General features: G+C 37.8%; 1 protein-coding gene across 2 annotated transcripts in view; it reads left to right on the top strand.

Annotated features, from left to right (window-relative positions):
• sky (GTPase-activating protein skywalker) overlaps nt 1–22,779 on the top strand; it is a 392,630-nt gene that overhangs the window by 254,031 nt on the left and 115,820 nt on the right. For both annotated transcript variants that reach the window (XM_067151605.2, XM_067151606.2), the window contains exon 7: nt 19,638–19,856. In XM_067151605.2, the coding sequence (XP_067007706.2) occupies nt 19,638–19,856 (219 nt within the window). The remainder of the gene's footprint in view (nt 1–19,637; nt 19,857–22,779) is intronic.

The raw sequence follows: 22,779 nt of genomic DNA, 5'->3' as shown, positions 1-22,779 counted from the left end.
GTTTTTCCTTATCTACAGATTTGAACATTTTCAGTCTGCTGTGAGGATGTGTCTCCAGATAATCCGAATGCTGTTCTAACAATTCAGCAGCTATCATCCTCCACAATTCTTCAGGAAAAAAGAGATCAAAATAAGACATAGCATTTGAATTTCTGGGGATGTTAGCTTGGAAGCCAGTTTTTCTTGGCATAAAATCGATACCATTTTTTACAGGCTCTGGTCTTCTTTCTGCCATGAGACATCTGAATAACTGATTGTATCACTGATGGGATCAAATGGATTACAATCGGACTGAGTGAGTTGGTGTCATGCGGTTAGGGCGCGCTGCTGTTAGCTTGCATTCCAGAGAGAGTGGTTCGAACCCCACAGGTGGCAGCCCTGAAGATGGTTTTCCTTGGTTTCCCATTTTCACACCAGACAATGTTACGGCTCTACCTTAATTAAGGCTACGGCTACTTCCTTCCCGCTCCCAGCCCTTTCCTATCCCATTGTTGCCATAAGACCTATTTGTGTCAGTGCAAGGTAAAGCTAATTGTACAATGTCGAGACAAGGAAAATTTTAAAGCATGTGTGCACGTGGTGGCTTTCTGTGGGCAAATGTTTATCCAGGTTGTTGGAACAGTGGCAGCCTTTGTCCAGTCTGCTCAATTATGAAATTAAGTTTGGTAATACAGGTCAGCTTAGAAGTCTCGAAACTTACCATATTCCAAAGATGAAACAAACATTAGTAGAGGGTGCTGTGCCTTCAAAGAAAGGAACCAATGAATCCATTCCCATGTACTTCTTCACCCAAAACAATCAAACAGGATTCCTTCATTATGTGCAGTCTGTCTCGTGAAGAAAGGATTTTTATGTTCCTGTCATCAAATTTAAATAAGCCTTTGTCTGTTTTTATCGAATATTATACCTACCTTTGATAAATCAAATTTAATTTTGCAGTCAAGTGTGCCTCACATCCATTTACTGCAAGATCTGATGCTGGACACATTAAGGAATTTGACATCAAAATTTGTACAACCTTCAGTGGTTAAATCCTCCTCGCTTTTGGAAGTCGATTACCACAGCAGGGGAAACCAGAAGAATGATTGTGACTTGGTCATTGATAGTTGCACTTCCCAATTCGTAAAGCATCTGAAGCATAGCGAGAAGGAGGAATTTTTCTCATCAGTTCGAACGTACTTCACTGATAGATAGGGACCTGAAAAAATTGCATTTGCAATAAATGCAAATTTTTGAATCTTGTACTGAATCCAAGCCTATGGTAATTCTAATGTGGAATAAAATCATTTTTACGCATAAATAGAAGTGCGACAAAATGCGAATTGTGGCCCAAAATGCGAAATTCATATGAATGTGCGATTTTGGAGCAAATTCTGAAAAATGTGCTATTTTACTGGTGAAAACAACATATTTTGGCAAAATCGTCAGAAATACTCGAAACATGATGCATAAATCTTTCAACCATTCCGATCGATGAAGAAGAGTAGTCGTTACAAGATATTAGAATCATTCCGTATTGACGGTTTTCACTTTACAATGGCGAAAAATGAAAGTATCCTCCTATTCAATACATCATATATTCCGTCATTAGACGGAGTAAACAAGTTCAGACATGTTTCGGCTCGTTTGAGCCATCTTCAGTGAAAAAATTAGGGGGGTTGGAATAATTATTTACATAATATGAGTTGAAAAAATGCTAAAAAACATAATGAAAGCGTAAATGAAAAAACAAACAAAAGAGAGCCTAGACGGAAACAAAATAGCACAAATATACAATATATATATCAATATGCAGAGCAAAACAACTTATTGCGACAAAATTCAGTGAAACAGGTGTTAAATTGAAATAATAATTGATATTAAAAACTGCGTTAACCTAAGAAACAAGGGAATGAGAAAACAAATTATGCAGATGGAAATGAATAATGGTAGCACATGGTGGGGTTGTGGACCTCATAGTTTACAAATTATTAGTTTATAAAAACGACAAAACAGTTTGAAATCGCTGTCAAAATCCTAGTGGAAACCCATCACATCAAAATGGTCAGGAGGAGAGCGGGAGCAAACATTTTGAGAGAAACCAAGCCTGAATTAACCTGCAGGCGAAAAGCCTGTGATAAGGAGAAAAAACACCTTAAATTTAAGGCTTCAGAAATAGCAGCATTCTTAATATCTTCTCAATCTGGCGGTCCCTTTCTTCATTATTGTTTCATAATGTTGGCTGGTGTTTTGCCTTATTATAGAGGGGTCGGAAGGGCCGCATATAAAAATATGAGAAGCTGTGTTAGGTAGAAGACAGATGCATAGTAAATTGCAGTAATCTAGTGGAAACCGTCAATGAAGTTCTAATCTGTAATGGAAAAAATGAGGTTGTATGAGAAACATGGGTTGATAAGTAAAAAGTGTGGAATGGTTGTGAAGAAAGCTTAAACTTACGGTGTGCAGTAGGTGGTTGTCCTCTCTAGTGGCCTGGCTTTCTCAAAGTAACGGTCTCGTTCGCGTGATCGAGTCTATTGTTGGTTCGGCTGTGTCTGCTCCGCTCCCCTCCGCTCCTTCCAACCTAACAAACACAGCCAACCAACAATAGACTCGATCACGCGACCGAGACCGTCACTTTAAGAAGGCCACACCATTCGAGCTTTAGAAGTCGGCGAGTAAACTAACATCCTCTTGAAACATTCATTCTTTATATTTGCCAAACAAACCCACCTCCATCTCTCCAACTCAACACCCCTCCCTTCCTCAAACCAGCCCTGTACCTCCCCTTCCCCCTCCGCTCCTTCCATCCTAGCAGACACAGCCGAACCAACAATAGACTCGATCACGCGAACGAGACCGTTACTTTGAGAAAGCCAGGCCACTAGAGAGGACAACCACCTACTGCACACCATAAGTTTAAGCTTTCTTCACAACCATTCCACACTTTTTACTTTTCAACCCATGTTTCTCATACAGCCTCATTTTTTCCATTACAGATTAGAACTTCATTGACGGTTTCCACTAGATTACTGCAATTTACTGTGCATCTGTCTTCTACCTAACACAGCCTCTCATATTTTTATATGCGGCCCTTCCGACCCCTCTATAATAAGGCAAAACACCAGCCAACATTATGAAACAATAATGAAGAAAGGGACCGCCAGATTGAGAAGATATTAAGAATGCTGCTATTTCTGAAGCCTTAAATTTAAGGTGTTTTTTCTCCTTATCACAGGCTTTTCGGCTGCAGGTTAATTCAGGCTTGGTTTCTCTCAAAATGTTTGCTCCCGCTCTCCTCCTGACCATTTTGATGTGATGGGTTTCCACTAGGATTTTGACAGCGATTTCAAACTGTTTTGTCGTTTTTATAAACTAATAATTTGTAAACTATGAGGTCCACAACCCCACCATGTGCTACTATTATTCATTTCCATCTGCATCATTTGTTTTCTCATTCCCTTGTTTCTTAGGTTAACGCAGTTTTTAATATCAATTATTATTTCAATTTAACACCTGTTTCACTGAATTTTGTCGCAATAAGTTGTTTTGCTCTGCATATTGATATATATATTGTATATTTGTGCTATTTTGTTTCCGTCTAGGCTCTCTTTTGTTTGTTTTTTCATTTACGCTTTCATTATGTTTTTTAGCATTTTTTCAACTCATATTATGTAAATAATTATTCCAACCTCCCTAATTTTTTCACTGAAGATGGCTCAAACGAGCCGAAACATGTCTGAACTTGTTTACTCCGTCTAATGACGGAATATATGATGTATTGAATAGGAGGATACTTTCATTTTTCGCCATTGTAAAGTGAAGAGTAGTTGATCGATTGTTGCTTGCTGACTTTAATTGATATTTACAATGGGAATAAGATCCGTATCGATTATTATCGAAATGTATATAGAGTGTCACAGAAATAACGAGATAGACGCAGTGTTGTTTTCCTGTTGTTCAAAAGTGAAACTAGTGAAGAGTAGAAAGTCGAGCGATCATTTAGGTTATGGGGCACACGACAAAAACTGCGCACAAAAGGGCTCAGCAGTATGCAACTGACAGTTTATATGCCACAGATTTAGCGACAGTGTTTTGCAAGTATTGTAATTGCCGAGTTGGGTGGGAGAAAAAAGATAGCATTGTGAAACGTGTTAAATCTGAAAAACACTTGGGTAAGTGACGCGATAACGAAAGTTTAACCCCTGCTGCTAGTAAGTCTCAAAGAAAGCAATCTTTTGTGCTTACACAGTTAGATAGTTGTAAATGACGAAAAATTTCCGGAGGTAACTTTTCGAAACGCACAGTTGAAGTATTTGCCAAAGCAAATATACCTCTGGAAAAAACTGGAAAGCACAGAGCTAAGAGCCTAGTTTACTGAATTTTCAAATGAAGAGCTGTCATGTGTGAGAACTCTACGTGAAGTATATTTTCCGGGTAAGTTTCAATTTCATTGATCGGGTACGGTTTAGGTATTACATCGAAACCACGCACAAAATTGAAGGATACCGAATTTTAGTACAATTTCCTTATCGAACTACCTTACCCGTACCCAATTGATCCAGTAATTTTAAATTATATTGTTATAGTTTTAGGTCTTTCTTCCTTTCTACAAGTTGCATCTGACCACCAGAAATGAATCATTTTACATAACAGTAGAGAAGAATAAACAAAACAAAACACACTAAAAAGAAAGTTCAGTGGAGTATAAGTAGAAAAATATATGCAGATATATACACAGGTTATATTACAAGTAATCACAGGAAAGTAATAGTCAAATTTGGAGATTATGTAAGTGATTTCTCAATTTCCTAGAAAGGAATATAGTGATCTCTTGACCAACCTTCAACAGTATTTTCTCAATATTACTTTTTGAATAAATATGGCTGATCGTCATTCTCATCAGTCTAAATGTAACCGCCAATCCCTCGACTTAATTTTACAGCAATCTTACTACTTGTTCATCACAGTCTGTTGCTTTGTCCTTTTCACTTGTAATAGCAGCCTTTCTGTAATCTTTCACCTTTGCTGTTTGTAGTTTACATGGATCATATGCTGAAAGGTATAAAATGGCAGGGAGGGATTCAGTTAGGTGGAAATGTAGTAAGCAGCCTGGCCTATGCTGACGACTTGGTCTTAGTGGCAGACTGTGCCGAAAGCCTGCAGTCTAACATCTTGGAACTTGAAAATAGGTGCAATGAGTATGGTATGAAAATTAGCCTCTCGAAGATTAAATTGATGTCAGTAGGTAAGAAATCCAACAGAATTGAATGTCAGATTGGTGATACAAAGCTAGAACAGGTCGATAATTTCAAGTATTTAGGTTGTGTGTTTTCCCAGGGTGGTAATATAGTAAGTGAGATTGAATCAAGGTGTCGTAAAGCTAATGCAGTGAGCTCGCAGTTGCGATCAGCAATATTCTGTAAGAAGGAAGTCAGCTCCCAGACGAAACTATCTTTATATCGGTCAGTTTTCAGACCAACTTTGCTTTATTGGAGCGAAAGCTGGGTGGACTCAGGATATCTTATTCATAAGTTAGAAGTAACAGACATGAAAGTAGCAAGAATGATTGCTGGTACAAACAGGTGGGAACAATGGCAGGAGGGAACACGGGATGAGGAGATAAAGGCTAATTTAGGAATGAACTCGATGGATGAAGCTGTACGCATAAACCGGCTTCGGTGGTGGGGTCATGTGAGGCGAATGGAGGAGGATAGGTTACCTAGGAGAATAATGGACTCTGTTATGGAGGGTAAGAGAAGTAGAGGGAGACCAAGACGACGATGGTTAGACTCTGTTTCTAACGATTTAAAGATTAGAGGTATAGAACTAAATGAGGCCACAACACTAGTTGCAAATCGAGGATTGTGGCGACGTTTAGTAAATTCTCAGAGGATTGCGGACTGAACGCTGAAAGGCATAACAGTCTATAATGATAATGTATGTATGTATGTATGTATGTATGTATGTATGTATGTATGTATGTAGCAGCCTTTTAATGTCAATAATTTTAATATTTTTCACCTTTGTAATTCTTCACATTGTAAACAAAATTTTTTTAAACCAACATTGTTATTTTTAATGTTAATCTTAGTTTAAGTCTCTTCAAGATTTTTAAAATTAATTTCATCTTATTATATGTTAATCAAGTGCTTATTTTTATTCTGAGGTTAAGACAGTGGCTGATGATGCCTTCGTACTAGGCGAAACATGTACCATTTTTAGTTAATAGATCAATGTAAATCATCCAAGACAATGACTTATTGTATTGATTAGGCGGTCAATTTAATAAATAACTTACTGTTATTATTCTAATCAAATATCATCAATACGGACCAAAAAATGATATTTATTACATGTAATACATACCACTTAGTCAAGCAGCTCGTCTTATTTCTCTCAAGTCTTCCCAGTCCATACTTCGCAACATTTTTGTATTGTTACTCTTTTGTCAGAAATCACCCAGAACAAATCGAGCTGCTTTTCTTTAGATTTTTTCCAGTTCTTGAATCAAGTAATCCTAGTGAGGGTCCCATACACTGGAACCATACTCTAGTTGGGGTCTTACCAGAGACTTATATGCCCTCTCCTTTACATCCTTACTACAACCTCTAAACACCCTCATAACCATGTGCAGGGATCTGTACCCTTCATTTACAATCCCATTTATGTGATTACCCCAATGAAGATCTTTCCTTATATTAACACCTAGATACTTACAATGATCCCCAAAAGGAACTTTCACCCCATCAACGCAGTAATTAAAACTGAGAGGACTTTTCCTATTTGTGAAACTCGCCTGCCTTTTAACCCAGCCTTTAACACATTGCGGACCGGTCCCGAGTTATCTCGTGTTAGCAGCAGACCCAGCATACCATTGCCTGCTGTCCATCCCACAACATTATCAAGGTCATTTTGCAGATTCTCACAATCTTGTAACCTATTTGTTACACTATACAGAATATCATCATCTGCAAAAAGCTTTATCTTTGATTCCATTTCTTTACTCATATCATTTATATACTGTGTATATATATGTCTAACATAATCGGAAAGAATACCTTCCCAAAGCTTACCTGCAACACATGTCAAACTTACTGGCCTGTAATTTTCAGTTTTATGTCTTATCACCCTTTCCTTTATACACAGCGGCTACTATAGCAACTCTCCATTCATTTGGTACAGCTCCTTCATACAAACAATAATCAAATAAGTACTTTAGATATGGTACTATATCCCAACCAATTGTCTTTAACACATTGCGGACCGGTCCCGAGAAAACTCGTGTTTGCCTAGCCGAGCGTTGAGGACCGGTCCCGAGTTATCTCGTGTTAGCATCAGACCCAGCAGACTGAACTTTAGTGCTATCTTTTTGAGATGTACAGGAACTATTTGGAGGTCAGGGATGATAGAACTCTGTTATGTATGGTTCTACACAATCGATAGTTGCATTTCTTTTCGAGTATTCTTCATATCGTAGTTTTTCTTTGCGTTTCCTGACAACATGTTTACAAAGTTCGAAGAGTCATGCAAGATGGCAGTGCCCAGGGATCGCACGTGTTTAGACAAAGATGAAATTTTTCGCGAATTATGTGTTGATACAGGCTCTGAATATCTAAGTGATGCTGAATATTTAGAGTTTGATGATGAAATATCTTCTAACGGAAACGTTTCAAGTGATGACGAGGATATAGTCTTATCTTCAAGGTGTGGAACTCATGCAGCGCAGAACGAGTCTGATAATTGTGTTGCGGATATAAATATTCTAAATATTGTAAATAAAGTAGTGTTTTCTGACAACTGGGTTATGGGCAACAGTGAACCTAGGCTATAGGATTTTGAAGGTGCTGCTGGTATAAAGGTATGGTCTAGTGAATCTGGAAACATAGGACAAGTAGCAGGACTTGTGTTTGGTGAGGAATATTTTCAGTATGTAGCTGAAAAGACAAACTTATACTATGAGCAGAATTCACATTCTCATAACATACCCCTAAAACACTAAAGTGGACTAATGTCAGTAGCAGGGAAATTTAAAAAATATTGCTCTGTGTATATTGATAGGGCAGGTGAAGAAATCATGTCTGGAAGATTACTGGCCAACCGATCCCCTAATAAAAAAAAACCCATATTTCCAAAAACTATGAGCCAAAATAGATTTCAAGAAATACCCTGTATTTCAACAACTATTCAGGAAGGCCACTAGAAAAATACACAGTAGTCCTTCAAAAGCTAGTGAAGTTCTGACAGTTTATTTGAATGCATGCACTCCAGCTTAGAAGTAGTTAGAAAGTGGCCGGGAACAGGGCTGTGCATGGGGTGAAGTGCACCCGGTCCGCAATGTGTTAATATATCCCCAGAAATCTTATCAATTCCGGCCGCTTTTCTAGTTTTCAACTTTTGTATCTTATTGTAAATGTCATTGTTATCATATGTAAATTTTAATACTTCCTAAGCAGTAGTCACCTCCTCTATCTGGACATTATCCTTGTATCCAACAATCTTTACATACTGCTGACTGAATATTTCTGCCTTTTGAAGATTCTCACATACACACTCCCCTTCTTCATTAATTATTCCTAGAGTGTCCTTCTTAGAACCTGTTTCTGCCTTAAAGTACCTGTACATACCATTCCATTTTTCACTAAAAATTTGTATGACTGCCAGTTATGCTTGCCATCATGTTATCCTTAGCTGCCTTCTTTGCTAGATTCAATTTCCTAGTAAGTTCCTTCAATTTATTCTTACTTCCACATCCATTTCTAACTCTATTTCTTTCCAGTCTGCACCTCCTTTTTAGTCTCTTTATTTCCCTATTAAAATAAGGTGTGTCTTTACCAATACTTACCACTTTTAAAGGTACAAACCTATTTTCACATTCCTCAACAATTGGATTGAACCCATCCCAGAGTCTCTTTACATTTTTATTTACCGTTTTCCACCTATCATACTTTTTAAAAACTCCCTCTTGCCTGCTTTATCAGCAATATGGTATTGCCTAATAGTCCTACTTTTAAGACCTTTCTTTCTATCACATTTATTTTTAACTATGACAAAAACAGCTTCATGATCACTAATACCATCTATTACTTCGGTTTCTCTATAGAGCTCATCTGGTTTTACCAGCACCATATCCAGGATATTTTTTCCCCTCTAGTTGGTTCCATCACTTTCTGCATCAGCTGTCCTTCCCGTATCTCGAGTTGAAGTCATACCCGGCTTCAGTGATCACCGTGCCATTCAAGCGACTCTAGCTACCCTTGATTGCAGAAAACCTGTCAAACAAAAATCCAGCCCTCAATATAACTTCAGGAAAGCTGACTGGAAATCCCTCTCCTCCTTACTACTGAATCACCTACCAACTCCAACCTCCTTATCAACCTGTGACGTAGACTCTTTATGGCTCGCCTGGAAAAATACATTTTTCTGGTGCGTTGAACAAACTGTACCGAAATGCACTATAAAAAGAGAGAAGAAAGCTCCATGGATTAATAAAGAACTTTTGAAGTTAATAAGGAAACGGAACAATCTATACAAAAAGTGGAAACAGCGCCAAACGGAACAAGCGTGGGAAAAGTACAAATCCGCTCAGAAAGAAACTAAGAATAGGATCAAGGAGGGTTATGATCAGTATATTCACAAGGCTTGCTCAGGTACCAAAGAACTGTGGAAGCTGCTAAAAAGGAACAGTGGCAGCGCTGCACCAAGCTCCTTTCAAGCTAACGGGAAATTAATCTCCACGCCTGCAGACATTGCCCCAGCCTTCTGTGAAAAATTTTAAGATAATTTCTCACATTCACAGTCAGCTGGGGACATGTATATAACTAACACACCCGTACCACCCCTCCCTCTCACCAACCTCTACTTCTCGGAACTTGAGGTACTAGCAAGTTTGAAGAGGATTCGACCCCATGCGGCGAGCGGCCCTGATGAAATACCCAGCCGTATACTTCGTAACTGCGCTGAGTCACTGGCACCATCTCTCTGCGAACTATTCAACCTGTCGCTTCAATGTGGATCACTACCTCAAGACTGGAAGTGTGCTGACGTAGTTCCAATTTTCAAGAAAGGGGACAAAGCACTCATTGACAACTATCGGCCAGTGTCTCTCACATCCCATGTATGTAAATGTATGGAACGACTGGTAGCCTCTAATATACGGGAATACTTCCGGGAAGGTAATCTGCTAAGTGAAAACCAGCACGGTTTTCTTCCAGGAAGATCCTGTAATACTTTATTATCAAAGGTTATTGATGAGTGGCAGTTCTCTCTGGAGAAATTTAAAATTGTTCAGGTAGACTGCATGGCTTTGGACTGGGCTAAAGCTTTTGACCAAATCCCTCATGAACGATTTTGTTAAAATTAAGACAGATGAATGTTAGGGGAAGTGTACTAGCATGGTTGCGGTCATATCTCGAGGGTCGAACTCAACGTGTTGTATTTGATGGAGTTCGATCATCAACCATTAAAGTAACCTCAGGAGTATGTCAAGGCACCGTCCTGGGACCTTTATTTTTTAATGCGTGACCTCAACCATAGGCCAGTACGCTGATAACACTCTAATGTACAGGGATATACAATGTGCAGATGATTGTCTGAAGTTACAGTCCGATTTGGACATTATAGCGGTGTGGTGTTACGTCAATGGTCTCAACATTAATGCTGGCAAATGTAAATACATTAGGTTAAGTAGGTCTCGACACCCAGTAGAATGTATATATAACATTAATAATGTACATATTGAGCAAGTTAAAACCATGCATTTTTTAGGAATAACCATTTCTGAACAACTAAAATGGAACACACAAACAGAGGAAGTGAGATGCAAAGCTGCCAGGGTGCTCGGTTTTATGCACAGAAGCCTCCGTGGGTGCAAGTCGAATGCTATACGGACGGCTTACCTGACACTAGTGAGACCTATACTAACGTACGGGCTACCTGCCTGGCATCCTATCACTGCAGCTAATCTTCACAAACTAGAAGGAATCCAACGTCGCGCTGAACGACTAATTAACAAGAACAGCTGCCCGTCTTCCCGCCCGTCAATCGCCTCCTTGTGTAAACAAAGTGACATCACCTTTTTACAAAGGTCCCTCACAGGGACCATTCACCTTTCACCATTCCCTCGACACTCCTTATCCTACAGCTCCGTCCGTAGAGGCAAAGGGGTGTGTCTTATATCCCCCTTTGCGCGAACTGAGTCATACAAACTAGGTTTCTTTGCTCGTACAGCGCGGCTTGGGAATGATCTACCCACCAACATTAAATGTAGAAATGTAAATACAGTTAAATGTTACATTAGGAAGCACATACGGTGAGAAAATGCGCGTGAATACGTGGAAGAATGAACGAGGGAATGAAAGGTTGTATAAATGATAAATACGTATATATTAGGCTATTCTTTGTTACTTTACCTGTAAATAGTGTATATGACTGTTTTAGTTTAGGATTTAGGTAATTATTTCAAAGGTCAGGGGGCACTACGTGTAGGGGGGCCTGTCCTTTTCCCCTGGCCTTCCATAGATACTGAAAAGGTTTATGGTAAATAAATAAATAATGAATGAATGAATGAATGAATGAATGAATATTGATGGTAGGTGGACAAAGCTTGTGCTTGAGTGGTGTCCGAAAGATCATCTCAGACCAAGGGGAAGACCACCGGACAGATGGGATAAAGACATCCGGAAGATTACTGGGATCAGTTGGCAGAACATCGCTCAAGACCGTCCCAGATGGAGAGACCTCATGAAAACCTACCTTGCTTCGGACTTAAAGAGGCCACATCGTAAAAACGATTGAATATGGCTGATAGTGATAGTGAATGAATGAATGAATGAATGAATGATCTAGAAATTTCACTCCCAGTTTCCCACATACCCACTCCATAGTCTCATTAATTCCCTAATCACCCTCCAGACAGTATCCCTCCTACACAGTATTCCGCTTCCTTAAATTTCACCCTGCTGCATTTACCAGATCCCACACATCCCCAACTATGTTGGTACTTATACCAGCTTGCCTTACATTGTTGGTACCAATGTGAAACACTACCACCTTCTCCTTCCCATCCTCCTCTTCTACTTTCCACAACATCCGCCTACTACTACTACTACTACTAATTTCGTGTGGCTATTTTTAGCCGAGTGCAGCCCTTGTAAGGCAGACCCTCCGATGAGGGTGGGCGGCATCTGCCATTTGTAGGTAACTGCGTGTTATTGTGGTGGAGGATAGTGTTATGTGTGATGTGTGAGTTGCAGAGATGTCGGGGACAGCACAAACACCCAGCCCCCAGGCCATTGGAATTAACCAATTAAGGTTAAAATCCCCGACCCGGCCGGGAATCGAACCCGGGACCGTCTGAACCGAAGGCCAGTATCAATCATCATCAATCAATACTGATCTGCATTTAGGGCAGTCGCCCAGGTGGCAGATTCCCTATCTGTTGCTTTCCTAGCCCTTTCCGAAATGATTTCAAAGAAATTGGAAATTTATTGAACATCTCCCTTGGTAAGTTATTCCAATCCCTAACTCCCCTTCCTATAAATGAATATTTGCCCCAGTTTGTCCTCTTGAATTCCAACTTTATCTTCATATTGTGATCTTTCCTACTTTTATAAACGCCATTCAAACCTATTCGTCTACTAATGTCATTCCACGCCATCTCTCCGCTGACAGCTCGGAACATACCACTTAGTCGAGCAGCTCTTCTTCTTTCTCTCAATTCTTCCTAACCCAAACATTGCAACATTTTTGTAACGCTACTCTTTTGTCGGAAATCACCCAGAACAAATCGAGCTGCTTTTCTTTGGATTTTTTCCAGTTCTTGAATCAGGTAATCCTGGTGAGGGTCCCATACACTGGAACCATACTCTAGTTGGGGTCTTACCAGAGACTTATATGCACTCTTCTTTACATCCTTACTACAACCCCTGAACACCCTCATAACCATGTGCAGAGATCGGTACCCTTTATTTACAATCCCATTTATGTGATTACCCCAGTGAAGATCTTTCCTTATATTAACACCTAGATACTTACAATGATCCCCAAAAGGAACTTTCACCCCATCAATGCAGTAATTAAAACTGAGAGGACTTTTCCTATTTGTGAAACTCACAACCTGACTTTTAGCCCCGTTTATCAACATACCATTGTCTGCTGTCCATCTCACAACATTTTCGAGGTCACGTTGCAGTTGCTCACAATCTTGTAACTTATTTATCACTCTATAGAGAATAACATCATCCGCAAAAAGCCTTACCTCTGATTCCACTCCTTTACTCATATCATTTATATATATAAGAAAACATAAAGGTCCGATAACACTGCCCTGAGGAACTCCCCTCTCAACTATTACAGGGTCAGACAAAGCTTCACCTACTCTAACTCTCTGAGATCTATTTTCTAGAAATATAGCAACCCATTCAGTCGCTGACCATTCAGCCAATGAGTTGGACACTACTACTACTACTACTACTACTACCACTACTACCATTGTCCAAAAATATTAACACATTGAATAGTGGCTTATTTGTAATGTATTAATGTTGCATTGTTGGATGCGCTTGAGAACGATTGGCTGTTGAGAGAGCTCTTGCATTATTGTAGTGATAAATTGAAATAGCTTAATTTTCTGTATTTTTGATTCATTTAGTGCTATTTATATAGTGGTGTTTAGTGCTTGTTGGTAGAAATTGGGAGTAGTGATATTTATTTAAATTTTATAGCAAGAAATTCAGTTGGGGTTCAGTAAATAACGTTTTCTAGGTTAAGTAGGCTAGCTAGGTGTACCGTGCTTCGAATTTAGGTTTAGGAAATACTTTAGGTAATAATATTAACTTTAAAAATATTTGTAAATATCTGTAAGTTTGTTGGTATAATACTTACAAAGGTAGATTATCATAAGGAATAGTATCGTAACTTACGCCGAAACTTCTCCAGTATTTCGTATAGATATCTGTTCAAACTATCACGAAGGTAATAATTTACTACATTAAAAAACACGATACGCCTGTAACCTTCCATTTAAAAAGAAGTTAAAGAGATTACACGGTAATAGTTAACAGTAGTCGTATTGTTATTGATTATTGTCGCTCTTCATATTCAAATATTGCATTGTTGGCTAAGTCGTGAACAAAGGGTGTTCTATAAAATAGTGTAGTCAAGTAAATGTAAATAAAAAATCAGCTGATCTTGTATTTCAATCTTTGGTAGTTCTGAGTAGGTAGTTAAAGTATCCGTAATTTGTATTTCGCTCCCTCGATCTTTCAGTATTTATGAGCAGTTAGCTAATAATAATAAAGTTCATATATCCCAGTAATTGCAATTCAAGTCCCTGGAGTATTAGGAGTAGTTTTGACAGAAATATTTTTGAGAAATTATTGTAGACAACCTCGTATTTTTCAGTAGGCCTAATTAAGGACACTTTTATTTTCCATCCCATGGAGTAGGGAAAATAATAGTAATCCACCAGCTGTAATAATCACATAACCACATTTCAGTTGAGAATTGTAGTGAAGATAAGGTATATTAGATAGTATCTTGCCTGTTATATTCGTGTTTTTCTTTTTGTACGGCAATCCTTTTGATACTTGAGCATTTAACCAAACGCAAGGTTTAATTTTTATTAGAGCATACTAGGATAAAGTAATACTAAAGAAATAATCTTCTGTCTACACGTTTAACTTTGTTGGTAATCCTTGAGTACGGTAGTGTATTACAGTAGGTATTTTATTATAAATTAGTGTGTTTATTCTATTACTGTGAAATATTTGTGTAGTATAGTATCTGTGGTATCTGTATTAACTCTCTTACTAGAATTCTGTTGCAGTAAGTAGGGCAGACTTAACTGCAGTTTAGAATTGTGTAGACCTAATTCTTGTGTATTACTTTTGGTTTCAGTAATTAACAGCAATTTTCATTCTGTTAGGGTGTTGTACAAAAAAAATCGTACAACTAAGTACAAGTGTATTGTAGAGTAGCTTATATTAATTACCTTGTGTGATTTTTGTGAACTATCCTAGACAATATTTCTTTCCTTTCATTTTTATAGGCAATATTTCTTTCCTTTCATTTTTATTTCCACAGAATAAGTTATTTTATTTTTCCTTTTCTTCCCATTATTCAGTAAATAATGGATAAGTAGTGCAACTGTAGGAACTGTGGGTGTGGCCAGGTATTAAGGAGTATGAGGGAGGAGTTGGAGAGTTTGAGGGAGATAATTAGGATTCTCTCAGAGGACAGGAAGGAAAGTAGGCCTCCCTCAAATAATGTACAGGATACAGTAGGTGTAAAGGAGGGATAGGAAGGAAATGGGGGAATTGTAGAAGACAGGTGGTCTAATGTTTTAAGGGGAAGGAGATTGCAGGCTAAGGGCTCTGTTCAGGATCAGAATTCAGGACAGGTGTCTGTGAGAAATCGGTATGAGTCACTGCAGGTAGAACAACCGAGGGAAGATGGGGAACAGGAAACTGTTGCTGAGATGTGTGGAAGTAGGAGGAAGGCAAAAGGTAGGAAAGGGAAATGTAGTGTAGTGGAAAGGAAAAGACAGGTGGAACAGGGTCATGGGAGGGAGAAAAGGGAGGAGAAAGTAGCTTCTGCAGCAGTGAGAGAAGATAGGGCTGACCAGGAGGGGAGGGGATCAAATGAGGTGGGTAGAGTTGAGGCTCTGGTCATGGGCGATTCCATCATTAGACATGTGGGGAAAGTGTGTGGAGGAAAGGGAACCAGGGTAGAGTGTTATCCAGGAATCAGGTTGAGGCAGATGTTGAGGAAAGTAGAAGAGAAGGAAGAGGGAAAGGAGAAGGTGGTAGTGTTTTTTTTACGTTGGTACTAACAACATAAGGCAAGAAGGTATAAGTACCAACATAGTTGGGGATGTGTGGTATCTGGTAAATGCAGCACGGATGAAGTTTAAAGAGACTGAGATTGTTATCAGTGGAATACCCTGTAGGAGGGATACTGACTGGAAGGTGATTGGGGATTTAAATGAGACTATGGAGTGGGTATGTGGGAAACTGGGAGTGAGATTTCTAGATCCTAATGGGTGGGTAGGAGACAGGGATGGCCTTCACTTAAACTGCAGTGGTACATATAAATTAGGAAACTTGCTTAGAAGAGTTATAGGCAGGTACATTCAGGGAAACGGGGTGACCTAGGGAGCGGTGTTAAGCGAACAGGGAACTGGAAATCAAGTAGGGATGACATAAAAATGTTAGTGCTCAACTGTAGAAGCATTGTAAACAAAGCAATCAAATTAATTTAATAGATATATACTTACCAGATATTGTAATAGGAGTTGAATCATGGCTGAGAAATGATATAATGGATGCAGAGATATTCTCACGGAACTGGAGTGTTCATCGTAGAGATAGGATAGGAATGGTAGGAGGGGGAGTATTCATTCTGGTGAAAGAAGACTTTATAAGCTACGAAAAAGTTAAGGATGAAAAACATGAAATTCTGGGTGTAAGGCTCTTCTCTAAAGATAATATGCAACTTAATGTCTTTGGAGTGTACAGACCGGGAAAGGGTAGCGCTGATGCTGATTCAAAATTATTTGATAAGAAAATCAGCTATGTGGGGAAAAGATATGGAAAGGAATGTGATAGTAGAAAGGTGATCTCAAATTACCAAATGTCAATTGGGAAGGTTATGCGAATGATAGGAAGCATGACCAACAAATGGCAAATAAGTTAATATGGGAAGGGCACCTGATTCAGAAAGTGATGGAACCAACTAGAGGGAAGAATATTTTGGATGTGGTGCTGATAAAACCAGATGAGTTCTATAGAGAAACGGAAGTAATAGATAGTATTAGTGATCACAAAGCTGTTTTTGTTGTAGTTAAAAATAAATGTGAAAGAAAGGAAGGTATTAAAGTTAGGACTATTAGGCAGTACCATATGGGTGATAAAACAGGCATGAGGGAGTTTTTAAAAAGTAACTATGATTGCTGGAAAATGTAAACAGACTCTGGGATGGGTTTAAGGCACTTGTTGAGGAATATGAAAATAGGTTTGTTTCTTTAAAGGTGGTAGGGTATGGTAAGGATCCACTATATTATAACAGAGAAGTAAAGAGACTAAGAAGGAGATGCAGACTGGAAAGAAATAGAGTTAGAAATGGTTATGGAAGTAAGGAGAAATTGAAGGAACTACTAGGAAATTGAATCTAGCAAAGAAGTCAGCTAAGGATAACATGATGGCAAGCATAATTGGTGGTCATACAAATTTTAGTGAAAAATGGAAGAGTATGTATAGGTACTTTAAGGCAGGAACAGGTTCAAAGAAGGACATTCCAGGAATCATTAATGAACAAGGGGAGTGTGCATGCGAGGATCTTCAAAAGGCAGAAGTATTCAGTCAGCAGTATGTAAAGATTGTTGGTTTCAAGGATAATGTGCAGATAGGGGATGTGAGTAACACTAAAGAAGTATTAAAATTTACCTATGACAGCAATGATATTAACGGTAAGATACAAAAGTTGAAAACTAGAAAAGCAGCTGGAATTGATAAGATTTCTGGCAATACACTAAAGGCAATGGGTTGGGATATAGTACCATATCTGAAATACTTATTTGATTATTCTTTGGTTGAAGGAGTTATACCAAATGAATGAAGAGTTGCTATAGTAGCCCCTGTGTATAAAGGAAAGTGTGATAGACATAAAGCTGAAAATTAAAGGCCAGTCAGCTTGACATGCATTGTATGTAAGCTTTGGGAAAGCATTCTTTCTGATTATATTAGACATGTTTGCAAAATTAATAACTGGTTTGACAGAAGGCAGTTTGGGTTTAGGAAAGGTTATTCGACTGAAGCTCAGTTTGCAGGATTTCAGCAAGATATAGCAGATATCCTGGATTCAGGAGGCCAAATGGACTGTATTGTGATTGACCTATCTAAGGCATTTGATAGGGTAGATCATGGAAGACTACTGCCAAAATGAGTGCAATTGGACTAGAAAAAAAGTGACTGGATGGGTTGCTATATTTCTAGAAAATAGATCTCGGAAAATTAGAGTAGGCGAAGCTTTATCTGACCCTGTAATAATTAAGAGGGGAATTCCTCAAGGCATTACTATTGGACCTTTATGTTTTTTATATATATATATCAATGATATGTGTAAAGAAGTGGAATCAGAGATAAGGCTGTTTGCAGATGATGTTATTCTGTCCAGAGTAATAAATAAGTTATAAGATTGTGAGCGGCTGCAGAGTGACTTCGACAGTGTTGTAAGATGGATGGTGGGCAATGGTATGATGATAAACGGGGTTAAAAGTCAGGTAGTTAGTTTCACAAATAGGAAAAGTCCTCTCAGTTTTAATTACTTTGTTGATGGGGGTGAAAGTTCCTTTTGGGGATCATTGTAAGTACCTAGGTGTTAATATAAGAAAAGACCTTCATGGTGGTAATCACATAAATATGATTGTTAATAAAGGGTACAGATCTCTGCACATGGTTATGAGGGTATTTAAGGTTTGTAGTAAGGATGTAAAGGAAAGGGCATATAAGTCTCTGGTAAGACCCCAGCTAGAGTATGGTTCCAGTGTATGGGACCCTCACCAGGATTACTTGATTCAAGAACTGGAAAAATTCAAAGAAAAGCAGCTCTATTTGTTCTGGTTGATTTCCGACAAAAGAGTAGCGTTACATAAATGTTGCGAAGTTTGAGCTGGGAAGACTTGGGAGAAAGGAGACGAGCTGCTTGATTAATAACTGAGCTGTCAGTGGAGAGATGGCTTGGGAGGACATCAGTAGATGAATGAGTTTGAGTGGTGTCTTTAAAAGTAGGAAAGATCGCAATATGAAGATAAAGTTGGAATTCACGAGGACAAACCGGGGCAAATATTCGTTTATAGGAAGGGGAGTTATTGATTGGAATAAAGTTCAATAATTTTCCAATTTCTTTGCGATCATTTAAGAAAAGGCTAGGAAAACAACAGATAAGGAATCTGCCACATGGGCGACTGCCCTAAATGCAGATCAGTAGTGATTGAAATTTTAACTCCTGTATACTGAGCATTTTGGCCATATTTTGAGCTTTTATAATTTACACTTTGTTTTTATATTCACATGAAACATTGTTACATTAGTATTAACATGCTATCTAAAAGAAAACAATGTAATTGGGAAAGGTAATCTCTTCTCTACAGCCCCAATTAAGAAAATGTTTTGACTGTATGTGATAAAGTTGGAAACATTTGGGTAGACAGACTCTTATTGCTATTATAACCATACTTGGTTATGTATTGCCTGAATTACTGCCAAAACTGCTGCCATCCAGATCAGATCAGGGTTTCTATCTTACTATCGCTCAGAGAATCAAAACACCATTACATCATTGTAGGAATGAGTGGGAAAGCAAAGTACACGGAGCACATGCTTGCTACTCTTCAAAGAAAGCGTTAATATTCTATCCGACAAAAGTCAGTGGTCCCATCTAGTAGTGGTATAAGGAACTGTAACACTGTCATTAACATTTACCAGAAGAGAGATGGACATATTTCCAGCATGTGATGATTTATTAGTTAATAAAACCTAGCTTGAGCAACGCTCGGGAACCTTGTTCATTATGTTTAACTTTTGAATTTATACTGCAAGGAAAAAATGTGTTAACATGTGTGTCAACATGTAGATTGGAATTGACTTACCATGGTTATTCAGGTTTCCCCAGCCAAAGTTCTGCGTACAGCATTTGGTATCCGTGCCTTGAGTGCCGCATACATCTCCCGGGTGTTCTTGAAGACCGAGATGATGCTCAAGAGTCGAACGATGCAGAGCAGCTCACGACAGTTGGTGCGATCAAGATCTAGTGACAACTTGCCCACCAGTCAGTCGCAAGTGAACATCCAGATGATGTCACATACTTTGACTATTCGAGAGGTGAGTAATACTCTAATCTCAAATTAGGAGCAGAAGATAATATCTTGTATTACTAATAGATTGGAAAACATTTTTATATCCTCAGGTATCCTAATTAAGTCTGAATATACTACTCGAGGTGGTGCATTATTCTCACAGCAGAAATAAACTTGGGTTTCTTTAAAATGTAGTTGTAAAAGATCATATATGTGACATTGTAAAATTACAATTTCTTCTATTAACATTGTGCAAATTCAGCTGAAATGGTGTTGGAAAATGACCAAATAGAGAATAGATAAGTGAAGTAATGTTAGTATTATTATTATTTTCGTCTTCCTGAAATGTTTCTACTTATGCAGGTCGTTCACTTATAATAATAATAATAATAATAATAATAATAATAATAATAATAATAATAATAATAATAATAATAATAATAATAATAATAATAATAATTTTAGACAAGCACAAATGGCTCATCTTTATTACTTGTCCTAGAGTGACAAGGATAACATTTCATTCAAGTTCTTTTTGAGAGGAGGGGTGGGAGGGTATGATAGCAGAGTTGCATAGTTGCTGGCTGCTCACCAATGTGGCCTATATTCAAATCCTAGTCGATGCATGCAAGATTTTTAAATTAATAGTTACTGCCCTGTGGTTCCAACTCCACATACAATTGTATATCTCATCGCTATGATCATGATATCACAGTCGTGTAAAACTAAAAGCTTGCTTTATTTTTTTTTTTTAATTTTTTTTTTTTAGTAATGGGCACTATCTTTCCTGTGGTTTGCAGAGCAGATTTTCTTTGCAGAATGTGACAAGTCAAGAAAGTTTGACTTGATTTCTATAGTTTGTGTTCAAAAGACCATCATATCTAATATTTATTAGATTAGAGAACAAAGTTTTGTGAAGACAATTGCCGTTCCTCCAGGACTTTAGAATATTTCTCAATATATTCCTGTTGTTTATTATTGTATTGGTAGAGAGAATGCTATTACTGAAATTGATATACACCAAACATTGGTGGTAGAGAAAGAAAAATTATAGAAATATTTTAATTATCCTATGGCAGTTTCTTCTCCAAATATGGTAACTTGACAATTCCTTATTTCCTATATTAAATGTTAAAAGCAGAACAATATTAGACCTTACCTATAAAAATAATTTTTTAATATTTTCTTTTTTTTAACAGATGCATTGCAATTGGGAGAGATCCTGGGGGGGCGTGTTCGGTTACAGTAGTATAATAACAAAATGAAATGAAAACATAAATATTATGCTAACCTACAACAAACAATTATGTGAAAACAAAGATATTGGGAAAAATTATATCAAAACAAGAAATATCTTGAAAGAAGAAGAATTTTAAAAAGAAACGCTTGAAAACAAAATATATGTTGCACAAAAGTTATTTACAAGTAGTGTAACGGAATAATTGCTTATGTAATCAACTGCTTCAGTTTTCCGCACCGTCCAGGTGTGATATCAGATTCATCAATTGGATTGCTAAACCTCTCTAAGTGGCTAGTGACCAGAGCACCGTTGAGGTTACGCATCTCCCCTAGTGCACTGTTGCCGAAGGTGCTTTAAAGGAGACTTGCAGTGGTGTCTCAACAGCACATTTGCCATCAGCATCTTGGAGGGGTGTAGCAATTCAATTGAGGAGCCTGCTGCCACACTAGAGTGAAACCCTGGTAATTTCGTGATTGAAAAAGTCTAATGAATATAATGTTCTCAATTGGTGAAATTAAATTATGCTTCCCTCTAGTGGAGTTAATTTTTTATGTAATTATTATTATTATTATTATTATTATTATTATTATTATTATTATTATTATTATTATTATTATTATTATTAATTAATTAATTAATTAATTAATTAATTAATTATCAATGCTCCAAATTGAAGGCAGAGAAGAGAGGAGGATTCTAAGGAATAAAAACTTACGATTCAATCTCATAACATTTGAACCAAGGTAGTACACCATTACTGACAACCAAAGAGCAGCCAGGTCCTACAGGATGAAGAAGTTTTGGGAGCGGAAGAAGCTGAAAAGCTGACTATTTAATACTATTAGACTTTAATGTATATGACTGATTAAAGTGCTCCAATGGGGCAATGTAAAAATAATAATAAAAATAACAAAATCCTCTCCAAAGCCCTTTTAAACAGGATAGAACCACAAGCGCATCCACTAATTGGTGACTACCAAGCCGTATTCAGAAAAGGGCGATCGTGTGCTGAACAGATCTGAAGCTTGAAGACGATGCTACAAATGAGGAAATGCAGAAATACAGTAATTACATTTATCAACTTCAGACAGGCATATGACTCAGTAGACCGTGAAACCCTCTTCAAAATCATGGAAGAATTCGGGATTGATAGAAAGAATGTAGGATGCTAAATGGTTTATTTTGTCACCTATTCAATACATATAAATTTTAACATTTAGGAATTTATTATTAATTCCGCTTGAGACATGTTTCGGCCTTCATTGAGGGCATCATCAGTCAAATTACCTCCTCAAGGCAAAAATCAGGTACCTGATTAGTATTTAACATGCACAAATTAATACACATTACAATGGGAAAATTAAGTATGAGAAACTCTTGTACAATGGTGATGGTTACTGGGTAATTATAGCAGAGTTCAGCAGTGGTGCTCTGGAGAATAACTGATGCACTCATAGGAAATTATAAAGTTTATAAAATTATTTACAGTATAATAGTCGGGGGGGGGGGGGTATAGTGCTCGGCGTCAATGTTTTTAACAAAACTTACTGGCAATGGTTGGTAACTATACAGTAAATTTACATTATCCAATTGAACAGTTGAGAATTTACAGTTTATATACATATTTACAAGAGAGCAGCTTGGTGAGCAAGAATATAAAAAAAGTATTTTACCAAGTGTGTCCCATTGCTTTAATCGTTTGAAGATG

The sequence above is a fragment of the Anabrus simplex genome, chromosome 7 (assembly GCF_040414725.1).
Source record: "Anabrus simplex isolate iqAnaSimp1 chromosome 7, ASM4041472v1, whole genome shotgun sequence".
Taxonomy (NCBI): domain Eukaryota; kingdom Metazoa; phylum Arthropoda; class Insecta; order Orthoptera; family Tettigoniidae; genus Anabrus; species Anabrus simplex.
The sequence above is the reverse complement of the archived record's forward strand: the minus strand, read 5'-3'. Positions and strand labels throughout refer to the sequence as shown.